The 16,821-nt window shown below is 45.3% G+C and overlaps 1 protein-coding gene and 1 long non-coding RNA gene across 6 annotated transcripts in view; one reads left to right on the forward strand and one right to left on the reverse strand.

Annotated features, from left to right (window-relative positions):
• Positions 1 to 2,552: 2,552 nt before the first annotated feature.
• LOC138747047 (uncharacterized) lies at positions 2,553 to 16,456 on the reverse strand. Its single transcript, XR_011347282.1, has 2 exons — positions 15,770 to 16,456; positions 2,553 to 2,663 (listed from the first exon to the last, which is right to left on the reverse strand). It is a non-coding gene; the product is annotated as an uncharacterized lncRNA (long non-coding RNA).
• The window catches only part of LOC138747045 (ceramide synthase 6-like), a 113,174-nt gene continuing 112,291 nt past the window's right edge, over positions 15,939 to 16,821 (forward strand). For 3 of the 5 annotated variants that reach the window (XR_011347279.1, XM_069905925.1, XM_069905926.1), the window contains exon 1: positions 15,942 to 16,276. Coding sequence is in view for 3 of the 5 variants with exons in the window: in XM_069905925.1 (XP_069762026.1) it covers positions 16,107 to 16,276 (170 nt within the window). In the remaining 2 variants the exon portion in view is untranslated. Of the gene's footprint in view, positions 16,277 to 16,821 lie in introns of all 5 variants that reach the window. The other 2 variants (XR_011347280.1, XM_069905927.1) reach the window with 2 other exon arrangements.

Genomic DNA, 16,821 nt, shown 5'->3' on the forward strand with positions numbered 1-16,821 from the left:
GGTCTTCACTTCTAAAACTGATTCAAAAACGTCTGAATTCGATAATATATTTCTCCAAATCATGTGACAGTTACATCATCAGTCCCAATTCTTGGAAACCACATGACTATTAGCTTAATTTCTGCACAACTTCTTGCTTTTTTCAAAACCACTCCATATCCATAACAACCTCTGTTCAAGAGGCTTAAGCGGTTTGATTTAAAAACAGATGGCTTCCTTCAGCAGTTCTTATTGAGTACTTAGATACTGCAGTTTTTAATAAAGCAAACACTCCATTGTTCTTTTTGGAATATTTTATTAAAATATGCATACATGCATTAATATCTAGATACAGAAAATATCCCTCATATACCTCAAATCAGTAACTCATATCCTCCCAACCCCTCCCTCCCCTTCCCCAAAGCATAATAGCCCCAGAAACATAAAGAGAAAAAAGTATAAAAGATATGAGAAAAGGGGAAAAAAGAGAAAGAAAGAAACACACCTGATTACTGAAGTTAATACATTCAATCAGATGTTACTGTTACAATATTAAACATATATTAATTCCAAGGTGTTAATCAGGTTATTGAGGTTTAGGGGATAGTTTTCATAACTTAATACCTACAATATGTAAATATGGGCACCAAAATTTTAAGAAAATATATTTATATATAATTTTCTTGAGGTATATAATTAGGTATTTCAGCATGCCATTTATCCATTCCAAAATGCAAATCCAATTTCCATGTTACTGCTATACATTTTCTTGCAACTGCTAATGCAATTTTCACAAATTCCTTTTGAAAAATATTTAGTTTCAATTTTGGCCTTATCCCAGATACATTATCCAGTAAGAAAAGCATTGGATCTTGAGGACATTTAACTTTAGTAACCTGTTCTAAAAATGCTCCTAATTCCTTCCAAAAAGAAGTCAATTTCAAACATGACCAAGTGGAGCGTAAAATCTCTTGATTACATCTGAAACGTTGATCTGATAAATCTGATTTCAGTCGATTTAATTTCTATGGGGTAAGATATAATTGATGTAAAAAGTTATATTGAACCAATCTATATCTAACATCCATTGTATTTGTCATACTATCATGATGCAGCTCCAACTAATTTTTCTCCCCAATTCTACATTGAAATCAGTTTTCCACCTTTGTCTAGATCTGTGGATTCCTTGTTTTCATATCGCCTTTTGTAATAATTCATACATAGCTGAAATAAATTCTTTAATAGATTTATTACAAATCAAACTTTCTATTTCACACTTTTCAGGTAATAAGTTTGTTGGACCCAATTTATCCCACAAATACACCATTATTTGATAACAAAAAAATATTGTATTTTTTTATCCCATATTTATTTTTCATTGATCAAATGACATTAAATGTCTCCCTTCAAAACAATCCACTATTCTCTGAATTCCCTTACTAGACTAAGTATTAAAAAGTCGGTTGTTCATTGTTAAAGTTATCTCATAATTCCTCATTCCCATTTAAACATTGACCATATTCTATAATTAATCAAATGTTTCACCAATGGAGTATTCCTATCTCTAATTATTAACCTCTTATTCCAATTGTATACAAAATCTTCAGGCATTGTTTCCCCCTATTTTATCCTTTTTTTCTTTCTTTCTTTGGCTTGGCTTCGCGGACGAAGATTTATGGAGGGGGTAAAAAGTCCACGTCAGCTGCAGGCTCGTTTGTGGCTGACAAGTCCGATGCGGGACAGGCAGACACGATTGCAGCGGTTGCAAGGGAAAATTGGTTGGTTGGGGTTGGGTGTTGGGTTTTTCCTCCTTTGCCTTTTGTCAGTGAGGTGGGCACTGCGGTCTTCTTCAAAGGAGGTTGCTGCCCGCCAAACTGTGAGGCGCCAAGATGCACGGTTTGAGGCGTTATCAGCCCACTGGCGGTGGTCAATGTGGCAGGCACCAAGAGATTTCTTTAGGCAGTCCTTGTACCTTTTCTTCGGTGCACCTCTGTCACGGTGGCCAGTGGAGAGCTCGCCATATAATACGATCTTGGGAAGGCGATGGTCCTCCATTCTGGAGACGTGACCCATCCAGCGCAGCTGGATCTTCAGCAGCGTGGACTCGATGCTGTCGACCTCTGCCATCTCGAGTACTTCGACGTTAGGGGTGTAAGCGCTCCAATGGATGTTGAGGATGGAGCGGAGACAACGCTGGTGGAAGCGTTCTAGGAGCCGTAGGTGGTGCCGGTAGAGGACCCATGATTCGGAGCCGAACAGGAGTGTGGGTATGACAACGGCTCTGTATACGCTTATCTTTGTGAGGTTTTTCAGTTGGTTGTTTTTCCAGACTCTTTTGTGTAGTCTTCCAAAGGCGCTATTTGCCTTGGCGAGTCTGTTGTCTATCTCATTGTCCATCTCTATCTTAATCCACGATGGTTTCTCTCCCTCTTCAAAGAAGGAAGAGAGAAATCTCATTTGTGCTGCTTTATAAAAAATTTGGAAGTTGTAAACATCCCAATTCAAATTTCCAAGTTAATTTTTCTAACAAAACTCTTGACATTTTGCCTTTCCAAAGAAACTCTCTTCAATACTTTACTCATTTATATATGTTTTTATTCATCCATATACAACATCTTCCCTTTACCTCTCTCCTCTCAACTCTTGGTGTTTCAATTCTTTTACATCCTAAATCACTAACCAATCTAGATAAAAAAGAGAGAAAAAGAAACAAAGTTAAATCGACAACCCCTCCACTCCTCCAATTAATATTGTTACAGTTATACACAACAAAATTAGCCCCCTCTACTTTACAGGTAATGGCCAAAGCCACAAACACACACGAGTCCCACTTTCCTCCAACTCCCCCTAATATTCATTTCTTTTTATTTTATTTTTTTTTATTTTTCACACTATAAACCATATTGATCAAGATACATACATTTTCCTTCTTAAATATATAGTGTCGTTTTCTCTCCCCCTTCCCTCCTCCCCTCCCTCCCTCCCTCCCTCCCTCACCTCCCCTCCCATTTATTTAAAGTTCAGAATATAAGATACATTAAACCCGTCAAACAATGTTGTCACTCAATAAAAATAAACAAGAAATTCCACTGAGTCAGTTCTTTTCATTATCTTCTCCTTCTGTCATTTTAGGTGGTACATGTCCACAGTAGGTTTTCTCTATTGAGTTTCATGTATGGCTCCCATATTTGTTCAAATATTGTAATGTTATTTCTTAAATTATATGTTATTTTTTCTAATGGAATACATTTATTCATTTCTATATACCATTGTTGTATTCTCAAGTTATCTTCTAATTTCCAGGTTGACATAATACATTTTTTTGCTACAGCTTTTCTTTGGCTTGGCTTCGCGGACGAAGATTTATGGAGGGGGTAAAAAGTCCACGTCAGCTGCAGGCTCGTTTGTGGCTGACAAGTCCGATGCGGGACAGGCAGACACGGTTGCAGCGGTTGCAGAGGAAAATTGGTTGGTTGGGGTTGGGTGTTGGGTTTTTCCTCCTTTGCCTTTTGTCAGTGAGGTGGGCTCTGCGGTCTTCTTCAAAGGAGGTTGCTGCCCGCCAAACTGTGAGGCGCCAAGATGCACGGTTTGAGGCGTTATCAGCCCACTGGCGGTGGTCAATGTGGCAGGCACCAAGAGATTTCTTTAGGCAGTCCTTGTACCTTTTCTTTGGTGCACCTCTGTCACGGTGGCCAGTGGAGAGCTCGCCATATAACACGATCTTGGGAAGGCGATGGTCCTCCATTCTGGAGACGTGACCCATCCAGCGCAGCTGGATCTTCAGCAGCGTGGACTCGATGCTGTCGACCTCTGCCATCTCGAGCACCTCGACGCTAGGGATGAAAGCGCTCCAATGGATGTTGAGGATGGAGCGGAGACAACGCTGGTGGAAGCGTTCTAGGAGCCGTAGGTGGTGCCGGTAGAGGACCCATGATTCGGAGCCGAACAGGAGTGTGGGTATGACAACGGCTCTGTATATATATCATAACAAATCTTTTTTGTGCTCCATCCAAATCGAGTCCAAATTCTTTGTTTTTTATGTTACTTAGGTGGAAGATCTCTGGGTTTTTTTGGTATATTGCTTTTTGTGATTTTATTTAATATCTGGTTTAGATCTTCCCAAAATTTTTTCACTTTCTCACATGTCCAAATTGCATGAATTGTTGTTCCCATTTCCTTTTAACAACGAAAACATCTGTCAGATACGGTTGGGTCCCATTTATTTAACTTTTGAGGTGTAATGTATAGCCTGTGTATCCAGTTATATTGTATCATACGTAACCTCGTATTTATTGTATTTCTCATAGTTCCTGAGCATAACTTCTCCCATGTTTCCTTCTTTATCTTTATGTTTAGATCTTGTTCCCATTTTTGTTTAGTTTTACCATTTGTTTCCTCATTCTCCTTTTCTTGTAGTTTAATATACATGTTTGTTACAAATTTTTTGATTATCATTGTGTCTGTAATCATATATTCAAAATTACTTCCTTCTGGTAACCTCAGACTGTTTCCCAATTTGTCCTTCAAGTAGGATTTCAGTTGGTAGTATGCCAACATTGTATCGTGAGTTATATTATATTTATCCTTCATTTGTTCAAAGGATAATAATTTATTTCCCGAAAAACAATTTTCTATTCTTTTGATCCCTTTTTTCTCCCATTCTCTAAAGGTTATCTATTGTAAAAGGGATTAGCTGATTTTGCGTCAGTATTAGTTTTGGTAGTTGGTAATTTGTTTTATTCCTTTCTACATGAATCTTCTTCCAAATGTTGAGCAGATGATGCAATACTGGAGAATTCCTACGTTGTACCAATTTTTCATCCCATTTATATAATATATGTTCAGGTATCTTCTCCCCTATTTTATCTAGTTCTAATCTAGTCAAATCTGGCTTTTTCCTTGTTTGATAAAAGAATATTCATTTCTTTTAAACAGATTAACATCATCTTAATCATCTATTTGTCATGATAATGAATATGTATAAGATGTACCGGAAGTCACGTGGTATGAGAGAGAGATAAGAGCACAAGCAGGAAAACAAAGGAAAACGGGAGAATAAAAAGCCACTGAGAAGTTTACCTGATAAAACTTGTGTTTGTTTTATTAACTTCACATTTCGGGCCACAAATGTGACATTGGCGACGAGGATGGAAGAAGCTTGAAGAAAATTAAAGACTAAACAAGATTACAGAGGATTACAGACAACTTCAAGGTGATAAGAATTTTCTCTTTGACTCAGTACTTCTGGGGCTGGAATATTTCCTCATGGATGGGGCAGACAGTGACTTTCTAACGCATAGTGGAATTGCTCATTTTGACCCAACGGGTGATGCAAGCACTGTAAGTGTGAAGTGGAAGGCATGGCTGGAAGAATTTGAATCCTACGCCGACAGTCGTGGCCTATTTTTAGATACCGGTACAGTTGAAGAAAAAGCGCAGAGGAGGGCGTTACTTCTTTTCACTGCTGGACCCGCAGTTCGGGAAACATTTAAGACACTTTTGAATACTGGAAGAAAGGATGAGTACCGGAAAGCGGTAGATGCATTAAATGCACACTATGTAGTGACACCGAATGCTACATTTCAACGCCATTTGTTTCGGAGAATGAGACAAGAAGATGGCCAGACAATTGCTCAGTACGTGACGAGACTATGCCACCTAGCTGTTGGATGCAATTACATGCCAGCTGATTTGGACAACCAATTACTGGATCAAGTCGTGCAGCACTGCAGATCAGATAAACTCAGAAGACGTCTACTGGAAAGAGGGAGTGAGTTGGAACTCACCGATGCTTTAACCATTGCTGCTGCATTAGAAGCTGTTGAAGGGCAATTTCATACCATGACCCTGAAAGACAACTCAAGCCAGCAAATTAAGAGGCTCTCACATCGCCATAACCAGCCAAGATATGTGTCGACGTGGAGTGTTATCGATGTGGAAACCGAGGTCACTTTGGAAAAGACCCATATCGCCTGGCCAAAGGCAAAGTTTGCAGAAAGTGTGGAGGTAAGGACCACTTTGCAAAGAAGTGCAAAAGCAAGTCCAATGCAGACCAGAAGAGGAAAGTACAACTTCCAAAGGCAAAGCCTGGGGGAAAGGAAAGTATCCTGGAAAGTAAGATACCATTCGCCAGATAGACGGTGACGATGATGATACCCAGGAGGAACAGAGTTGTTACCAATTTACGTTGAATGAAGTACATCATGAGAAGGTCCCAGTGATCATTGGTGGAGTGACAGTGCAGGTCATTGTAGACTCAGGCAGTGACAGTAATGTGATTGATCGACATTTATGGGAGAAGTTGAAAAGGAAAAAGATCATCTGTACCTCAAAGAAATGTTCCAAGAAACTGTATCCATTGCAGACCATTGGATGTTTTACTGCAACTGTTGAAGTTGGAGATAAGTACACCGAAGTAGAGTTTATGGTCATAGAAGAGAGGGGAGAACCATTGCTGAGTAGAAGCACAGCGCAAGACCTGGCAATACTTCATATTGGAGCTTGTGTCAATTCAATTCAGTCATACGAGGATATGAAGCAAGAATTCCCTGCAGTCTTTCAAGGAGTAGGAAAGCTGAAAGGTCGACAACTGAAGCTAGCGGTAGATGAAACGGTCAAACCCAAGGCACAACCAATGTGCCGAACTCCGTTTGGACTTCGTGGGAAAGTCGAAGCCAAAATTAAAGAATTGATCGAACAAGACATTATTGAACCGGTGGAACATTCGACACAATGGGTCAGTCCCGTAGTAATTGTGCCCAAACCAAAGGGTGACATAAGACTATGTATTGACATGAGAATGGCCAATGAAGCTATAATTAGAGAACGACACACTATACCAACAGTGGAGGAAATACTTCAAGAACTAACTACCAGCAAGGTATTCTCAAAAATTGATCTGAAGTGGGGCTATCATCAATTAGAGCTGGATACAGGTTCCCGAGATGTAACAACATTTGTGACTCACTGTGGATTGTATCGTTACAAGAGACTATCATTTGGAATTAATGCAGCTTCGGAGATCTACCAGTATGAAATCCATCGAGTGATTCAAGGCATTCCTGGAGTTGCCAACATTTCTGACGACATCATAGTCCATGCACCAACGAAGGAAGAGCATGACAAACGGTTGAGGCGTGTACTATCTAGACTACAGGAGGCAGGCCTTACCGTGAATGGAAACAAGTGCCAGTTCGGTGTGTCAGAAATGGACTTCATGGGACACAGACTTACACGGGAAGGACTAAACCCTGCAGAGGCCAAGGTGAAAGCTATTGCAGAGGCACGTGCACCTCAGAACGCAACAGAGGTGAGGAGTTTCCTGGGATTGGTCAATTTTTGTGCAAAGTTCATTCCTAATTTCGCTACAGTGGCAGAACCACTAAGGAAACTAACCAGGAAAGGTGTACCTTTTCATTTTGGATCTGAGCAGAAGAAAGCGTTCACAGCGCTGAAGCAAAGCCTGACAGATGCAAAAACTCTCGGATATTACGATCCGGCGGCATCAACCAAAGTCATAGCGGATGCCAGCCCGGTTGGTTTAAAAGCCGTGTTGGTCCAGATGCATGATGGAGGACCAAGAATCATTGCCTATGCCAGCAGATCATTATCAGATGTGGAAAGAAGATACTCTCAGACAGAGAAAGAAGCACTCGGACTTGTATAGGCCTGTGAGAGGTTCCATGCATATTTATACGGCATTGAATTTGAACTCATCACAGATCATAAGCCATTAGAGGTGATCTATGCACCTAGATCCAAACCATGTGCCAGAATAGAGAGATGGGTACTCAGACTACAACCCTACAAATATAAAGTAATCCACATTGCAGGGAAAACAAACATTGCTGATCCGCTGTCCAGATTGGTGAAGGATGGTGGTCCACAATCCAAGTCAGAATTGGGAACAGAAACAGAGAGCTTTGTACGCTTCGTAGCTATTCAGTCGACACCGAAAGCTGTGACTACGAAGGAAGTCGAGAGAGAATCCGAACATGATCCAGAACTCATGGAAGTAAGAGAATGCATACAGAGTGGACAATGGGACAAGTGTACTCACAAGGCTTACATTCCCATTAGAGATGAACTTTGTTGCATCGGACAGTGTGTATTAAGAGGTTGCAGATTGGTGATACCGCAAAGATTGAGACCGAAGATCGTATCCTTAGCGCATGAAGGACACCTAGGTATTGTTGGTACCAAGCAAAACCTCAGGACCAAGGTATGGTGGCCAGGTTGTGATAAAGACGCAGAGAAATTTGTTAAAACTTGTCACGGATGTCAAATCACAAGTAGGAGTAATCCGCCAGAACCGATCTGGAGTACGCAACTCCCGACAGGACCATGGATCGACGTAGCTGTTGATTTTCTTGGACCTTTACCGACGGGTGAATCAATTATGGTAGTGATAGATTACTACAGCAGATACTATGAGTACGTGGTGTTGAAGTCCACAACCACTGAAAAAACAATACAAGCGTTAGCAGAGATATTTGCAAGATATGGATTATCTGTTACATTATACTCTGACAATGGTCCACAATTCATTTCAGAGACATTTGCGGAATACATGAGGACCACAGGTATCCACCATCATAAAGTAGCTCCGAAATGGCCGCAAGCCAACGGAGAAGTAGAGAGACAAAATCAGTCCATTGAAAAACGATTGAGGATTGCACACGCAGAAGGACAAAATTGGCGAGAAGCATTGCTATCTTATGTGGCTGTCTATCGAGCAACGCCTCATGCAACCACTGGAAAAAGTCCTGCAGAAGCATTTTTTGGGAGAAAAATCCGTACAAAAATGCCAGAAATAAAGGAAATCCGAGACGACCAGGAGATGAGGGACCACGATGCTGAAAAGAAAGGTGCAGCAAAGCTGTACACAGATTCGAAACGTGGAGCCAAGTACTCAGACATCATGCCAGGAGATAATGTTTTAGTGAGGCATGAAACTGGTGGTAAGCTAGACATACCTTATTACCATCAACCCTATACTGTCGTATCCAGAAGTGGCAGTATGGTGACAGTCAAGTCTCCGACTGGAGTCCTGTATAAGAGAAATGTATCAGGTGTAAAAAGGTACCAGTCCAGAGATACATCAAGCGAAGAGGTTGAAAGGCCAATACGAGATGCTGAAACTGAGAGACCTGATGATGTTCCAGAGGCAGTTACCAGCACTCCTGATGAAGTGACTAGAGCGCCAGAAACACCCGAAGCTGTGGCGAGCAGTATTTCCGACGCTGAGAGTGAACAACCGAGAAGTGACGACAATATCGCAGGCAGGCCGAAACGAAACCGGAAAGCGCCCAAACGATACGAAGACTTTGTGCCATGGTTTTAATAAGAACTTTGGGACAGTATTTTAATCTTATATCATAAAGTGCATGTATGAGTGCTGTAGGAAGTAAATTTTATGTAGTTGAGTTATAGTATTACCATTAGTTACGATGTTTGTATGTTTCCGAGGGATATTGGTAAGTGAAGGTAAAGTTTATTTCTGATTAAAGGAGGGATGTCATGATAATGAATATGTATGAGATGTACCGGAAGTCACGTGGTATGAGAGAGAGATAAGAGCACAAGCAGGAGAACAAAGGAAAATGGGAGAATAAAAAGCCACTGAGAAGTTTACCTGATAAAACTTGTGTTTGATGTTTTATTAACTTCACATTTCGGGCCACAAATGTGACACTATTGTGTTTCAAAAAGAATTTCACACTCCTGCTTGCTGAATGTTCTCTGGCCAACTTCTTGACCAATATCTATAAAACATCTACGTACTCTTGAGCACGTCCAGGTTCTATAAAAGAAAAACTTGTTACGTCCTCCTTGGACAAAAAACCTGAAGCATCGCAGGATGACGCAAGATGAAACTGTAACCTTTTTTCCATAAAGTAATCTTCACCGGATTAAATTCTTTACTTCTCTTCAACAATTTTCTTTTTGGGGTTTAGGGGTAGTGGAGGGGGGGGGGGGGTGTGGGAAGGGAGGTGGGGAGGGATAAGGGATATACACACATCACTTGTATTTAAAAAAAAAATATTATTAACAAGTAACTGTGGGTTTTTTAAAAAGACATAAATAAAATATTAAAAAATTCAAAACTGATGTCAGGATAAAAGAAAATCTTATTTCCATTATATTCCAATGGTCCCTTTCTTTCCTTTGCTGCAAGTTCTAGCACTTTTTCCCTAACCTGATAATGAAGAAACTTTATCAATATAGGCTGTGGTCTTAAAGCCCTATTGGGCCCACTCTACTTCAATATCTCCTTGAAACTTACCCTGTCCAAAGACTTCTGGAATCCAGCATTATAAAAAATTATATTATACCCTTCATCATCTTCTTTAAGCCCAACAATTTTAATATTGTTTCTTATACTAAAGTTCTCTAGTGAATCCACTTTTTCACACAATGGCAATCTTAATTTGTTATTTGTCCGCGGTCAGTAGTGTCTTGTTTCTTATGTTAAATAAGCATTTTTTGTCTTTTCATGCAAGTTAAGTTTCTTTATGGTTAATGTGTTTTTTTCCCCCCTTTTAGTTATTTTGTATTGTGGGGGGTGGGGGGAAGGGGGATAAAACCAGACTCAGTAGAAGAAATGAATATTTGATGAATGTAATTGTTATATTGTGAATTATTGGATCTGAGTTTGGAAAAATCATAAAATATTTTAAAAAATATTCTGCTTCTGCAGGCAGCAGTTAAAACAGGCTGCCTTCCTTAGTAATCTCTTCATATTCAGGTGTTCTGTGTGTCTTTTTCCTCTTCATCATTTTTGTTGCTGCAGCTGCGATAGCGCTGCAGTTCTCTGAGTTACTGCCTTTGGAGCTCTTGCCACTCTGGTAGGAGCCTTCACCACACTGCCTGGAGCCATCTGCAAAGTTGGCCTTTATTCCTGTCCTTGCTATGTTCTTTGTTGCACTCCCGACAGGCCAGCGACGTTTTTATCCTTTTTAGGTGACATTTGTAAAATATTCTGTCTATTTAGGAACAGTTTCCAAAAGTTTAATTTCGGTCTCTACATTTCTTAAAAAAACCTTTTCCTCGGGAGAGCCAGATTCTTACTCCTGGCTCTACCTCATCACGTGACATCCTCCCACACACTCCATTGTTCTTGAATAATTAAGACCCACTTCAGGTCCATTAGCTGGCTTTCTAGATGTTGCGACTCTGAGAATGAACTCTCTTCTCTGAGTGCATGGTTCTCTGTAAATGTACTGTGACCCTGTAACCTAAGACATGTTTATAAAAAAATATAGCTTTGTGGTGGCGCACATCTTCATGGCGAACCGGCCCCACTTGTATCGCCACGTGGCGGGGCAGCCATGGGGAAATGGCGTTGTCAGAGGTTTCTCTCTGACTCCAGCATCCCTTCCAGTGCGCACCCTGGGCAGCGATTATGACGTCACAATGCACCAGGTGACTGAGCTCATGCTGCCCTTAAAGGGGCACGCTGAATTTGAATAAAAGGTCATTAACGAACTTTACTGTGGCAGCAGTGATTTCCTTCAGCTACTGCAAATGCCACGGTGGTGACCTCGACGGGCCTAGATGGCTATCTGGACCCAGCAAACGATGGACACAGTAGCCCTCAAGCTTCCCCCCATCTGGCCCCATCACCCATGGATGTGGTTCGGGAAGGCGGAGGCACAATTCCACCTCCGTAACATCTCAGCCGACGCCACAAAATTTTACCACGTTGTGGGAGAGCTGTACCAGGGCATGGCGGTGAGGGTGGACGACATCATTCACCGGCCACCAGCAGTGGGCAAGTATACCGCCTTCAAAAATCTACTCCTGGGGAAGTTTGGCCTCACTCCCCAGCAGTGTGCTGGACCAGGACACAGCGGCGAGGATGGACGACATCATTCACTGGCCACCAGCAGTGGGCAAGTATATCGCCTTCAAAAATCTACTCCTGGGGAAGTTTGGCCTCACTCCCCAGCAGCGTGCTTCCAGGCTCTTACACCTGGATGGGTTAGGGGATTGCAGCCCCTCAGATCTCATGGACGAAATGCTGGCCCTGGCGGAGGATCAAGAACTGTGTTTCCTCTTCCGCCAGATATTCCTTGAACAGATGTCAGAAGATATCCGGCTCCATCTGTCCAAAGAGGACTTTTCCGACCCCTGCAAGCCCACAGCCTGGGAAAACGCCCTCTGGCGCGCAAAACAGGAGAACGAGGTAGCCCTCAGCCAAGTCGGGCCTCGCCGTCCGCAGGATACCCCCAAGCATAAGCTGGAGGAAACCCAGTCAACATGGTGCTTTTATCTTTTATCACCAGCACTGGGGAGTGAAAGCCCGCAAGTGCCGCCAGCCCTGCAACTTCCTGGGAAACAGCCAGGCCAACCACCGTTGATGGCTGCGACAGTTGGCCACGTGAACAGCCTCCTTTACATCACTGACAAGTCCACGGGCCGCCGATTCCTGGTGGATACAGGGGCCAAGCTGAGCGCCCTCCCCCCTACAGTGCTGGAAACTCACACCCAGACCCCCGGTCCAACCCTGCGGGCTGCCAATGGTTCCGCAATCAAGACCTATGGCACCCGTAGGGCACAGATTCAGATCGGGGATGAAAAGTTCACTTGGAGGTTCGTCCTGGCCTCAGTGGGCACCGCGCTGTTAGGCGCTGACTTCCTAAGGGCTCACAGTCTGCTGGTGGACGTGAGGGGCAGGAGGCTGCTCAACGCCCGCACCTTTCGCTCGGTGCGCCAAAAGGCCCCAAATCGCTATGGTAGCCACCGCCACAGACGAGTTCACCAAGATCTTCAGTGAGTTCTCTGCCATCCTGGAGCCATGCTTTGACGTCACCTCCCCCTGCCATGGAGTTTTCCATCACATCTTCATGAAAGGCCCCCCGCTGCACGCCAGAGCTAGGCGGCTGCCACCGGAGAAGCTAAAACAGACAAAGGAGGAATTCTCCAGGCTCCAGGAGCTGGCCATCGTTCGGCGGTCAGACAGCGCTTGAGCGGTGTCACTGCACATGGTCCCAAAGTCATCTGGGGGTTGGAGGCCCTGCGCAGACTCCAGACAGGTATCTGGTCCCCCATATCCAGGACTTTGCGGCCAACCTCCACGGCGCATGGTTCTTTAAAAAAGTCGATCTGGTGCGTGGATACCACCAGATCCCGGTACACCCCAATGATGTTGGAAAGACAGCCATTATCACCCCTTTCAGCTTGTTCGAATTCCTCTGGATGCCTTTCGGGTTGAAGAACGTGGCCAGACGTTCCAGCACCTCATGGACGCAGTGGGTAGGGATTTGGACTTTGTCTTTATCTACTTAGATTACATCCTGATAGCCAGCTGCAACCACAAAGAGCACAAGGCCCATCTCTGTACCCTGTTCACCCAGCTGGCAGACTTTGGCCTCACGGTCAACAAGGCCAAATGCTAGTTTGGGAAACAGACATTGCAGTCCTGGGGCACACCATCTCAGCATCTGGGGCAGCTCCGGCACTGGAGAAAGTGGCAGCCGTCCTGCGTTTTCCCAAATCCTCCTCCCTCAAGGGCCTGCAGGAATTCGTGGGAATGGTAAATTTTTAACAGAGATTCATCCCCAACGCTGCTCGCATCATGCGCCCTCTTTTCGTGCTGATCGCGACGAAAGAGAACACCCTGGCCTGATCGGAGGAGGCGGACGAGGCCTTCCCTGCAACGAAACAGGCCCTCGCAGAGGCGACTTTGTTGGTGCACCAACTCCCGGAAGTGCACACGGCCCTCTCAGTTGATGCTTCTGCCACAGGGGTTGGGGGAGTACTGGAACAGTGGCTGGATGGGCAGTAAGCAGTTGCAACTGCCGGAGCTTAAATACAAAGCGTTCGACCAGGAGCTCCTGGCACAGTACCTGGCCATCCGCCACTTCCGACACTTCTTGGAGGGCAGAACTTTCACCGTTTTTACCGATCACAAGCCCCTCATCCATGCACTGCCTATAGCCAAGGACCTGTGGTCAGCAGTGTCCTATGTGTCTGAATTCACGACAGACATCCGGCACAGGGCGAACAAGGACAACGTGGTCACGGATGCTTTCTCCCGCTCAGCCAACAGCACACTAGCTCCCGGCCTCGACTACGCGCAACGAGCGCAGCCCAGCAGCACGACGCTGAAACTCAAGCTCTCCAGTTCGAGGATATCCAACTTCCTGACTCTGCCCAGCATCTGCTGGGTATCTGCTCTGTGACACCTCCACTGGCTCACCGTGCCTGGTAGTCCCTCCAAGAGTGGAGGGCAAGGGTCGTCAGCTCTATCCACAATCTCGCCCACCCCTCAGTAAAAACTACCGTGCATATGGTGGCGCAGTGATTCATCTGGCATGGCCTCAAGGAGGTGGCAGCGCTAACCCGCAACTGCGGGTCTAAAATTCAACATTTCAACTCGGCAACGCAGAGGTTCCAGCATATCCACGTGGATGTTGTGGGCCCCTTGCATATCCACGTGGATGTTGTGGGCCCCTTGCCGGTGTCCAGGGAGACGCGGTACTTGTTTACCATTGTGGACAGAGCAACCAGGTGGCCGGAAGGCATCCCGGTCTGTGAGGCATCAGCGGAGACGCGTACTAGAGCCCTGGTCAGCCAGTGGATCGCTCGTTTTGGCATGCTGGCGCACATCACGAGCGACAGAGGCGCCCAATTTACCTCCGCACTATGGTCGCAGCTGGCAAGGCTTTTAGGGTTAACACTGCACCACACCATGGCCAACCACCCACAGACTAATGGGTTGGTTGAGAGGTTCCAGTAACACCTTAAGTCCGCTCTGATGGCAAGACTTTCGGCCACGACTGGGTGGACAAGTTGCCCTGGGTTCTCCTTGGGATTAGGATGGCGCCTCATCAGCAGAAATGGTTTACGGCGTGCCACTCTCCCTGCCAGGCAAATTCTTTGGCCCGGAGGCCGAGACGATGCACAACGAAGGTGAGCAGCTCACAGACCTCTGTAAACGACTGGGCAACCTAACCCCACCGCCCCCATCGCACCATGGCACCTGACCATCCCATCGACTGAAAGATCTGGATGTGGCGCAATTTGTGTTCGTCTGGAGAGGACCACAGAGGCCCCCGCTGCAGCGCCCATATGAAGGGCCGTACAAGGTTCTCCAGCGGTCGGGTGGGACTTTTACTTTAAATGTGGGGGGGGGAGCAGGGAAGAGCTGTTTTCTGTGGACTGCTTAGAGGCTACTCATTTCAACATCACAGCCAGTGCAGTCAGCTGCGCCCAAGCGCCGGGGCCGGCCACCAAAGCAACAAGATGCATAGCCGGTTCTGGGGGTGGGGGGTTGTGTGGCAGTGCGCATCCTCATGGTGAACCGGCTCCGCTGGTATCGCCACGTGGTGGGGCAGCCATGGGGAAATGGCATCGTCAGAGGTTTCTGACTCCAGCATCCCTTCCACTGCACACCCTGGGCAGCGATTATGACGTCACAATGCACCAGGTGACTGAGCTCATGCTGCCCTTATTGGGGCACGCTGAATGTGAATAAAAACTGTCGTTAACGACCTTCATTGTGGTAGCAGAGATTTCCTTCAGCTCCTGCAAGCGCCACAGCTTAACATTAATCTAAATATTAACACAGATCCATCACAAACTCAGAGCCTAGATGAGAATCCATGGTCGACAGCTCAGATGGGCAGTGGGCAGCAGCCTGGGCCAAAGTGAAAATCAACAGTTGGGGCATCAGGAGTGCAGATGGGTGGGCAGTGCACAGTTGGGGTGTTGGGAGCTCAGATGGGTGAGCAGGGCCAAGAATAACGGGAGGTGGGGTCAACTTTTACAAATATGAACAGTCTACCTTTCATAGGATAATTTTATGCATTTCTACAAGATCCCCTCTCATTCTTCCAAATTCCAGCGAGTCCAGTCCCACTTTCTCCTAATAGAGGATGGTTTGTGCAGGTTGACTCAGAGATCGATGCAGGGCAGGGTCTCCGTGATTCCTTCATGATGATGAGAGAGCCCGACCGCAGCGCCACGGAGCAACGGCTCAGATGACGTCAGCAGCAAAGGGCCGGCCTCCCGGGTGACGTCAGGCCGCGGTTATTAAGCGGTTCGGCGCCGCCCCGCCTGGGAGAGACAGAGCGCGAGAGAAGTCAAAAAAAAAGAGTACAACTCCCCGTGTCCATCTGAGCATGGCTGGCTTCTCAGCCTGGTTCTGGAACGAAAGATTTTGGCTCCCTCACAACGTTACCTGGGCCGACCTGAAAAACACCGATGGCGCCGAGTACCCTCAGGCCGCCGACCTGTACTACGCCTTCCCGCTGGCGATCGGCATCTTCCTCGTCCGCCTGGCGTTCGAGAGGTGAGTGGGAATTCATTTTCAAAAGGGAATAGGGAAAGTGATTTGGCCGATCGCGCACGGTGACCAGTCGAGACCCTCGATTCCCACGCTGTTGGAACAGGCTCGAAGTGTCGTCGTCGTCTTCCGCCCCCCCGTTGGTTGTCTTCGTTATTAGCGGCTCGTGGCGCCCGCGCTTCCCATTGGTGCTTCGGCGCTGTCAATCATTAAAGTGATCTGTCAGCGAGTCATGGGGGTCCGTGAGTTTGTGTGATTATTGCTCTCACTCACGCACACTTTTCTTTTGCTTAAATGCCCGAGCTGAAGGATGAACCTTGCGTTTGCTTTAGTTTCTTGCATTAATAAATACAATGGAAGAAAGGGCATTTGTCGTGCCCTTGATTTAATTTTGCGAATAGGATCGATTTCTGGGTGGGTTTAAATCGGAATCAGAATTTATTGTCATGAAATTCGTTGTTTTGCGGCGATGTCCGAGTGCAAACATTCATGGAACCATTTTACGGTTTAAAACAAGTGGTGCTCTTCGATCAACGCTATAGCCATCAAGC

This window comes from Narcine bancroftii, chromosome 12, assembly GCF_036971445.1.
Source record: "Narcine bancroftii isolate sNarBan1 chromosome 12, sNarBan1.hap1, whole genome shotgun sequence".
Taxonomy (NCBI): domain Eukaryota; kingdom Metazoa; phylum Chordata; class Chondrichthyes; order Torpediniformes; family Narcinidae; genus Narcine; species Narcine bancroftii.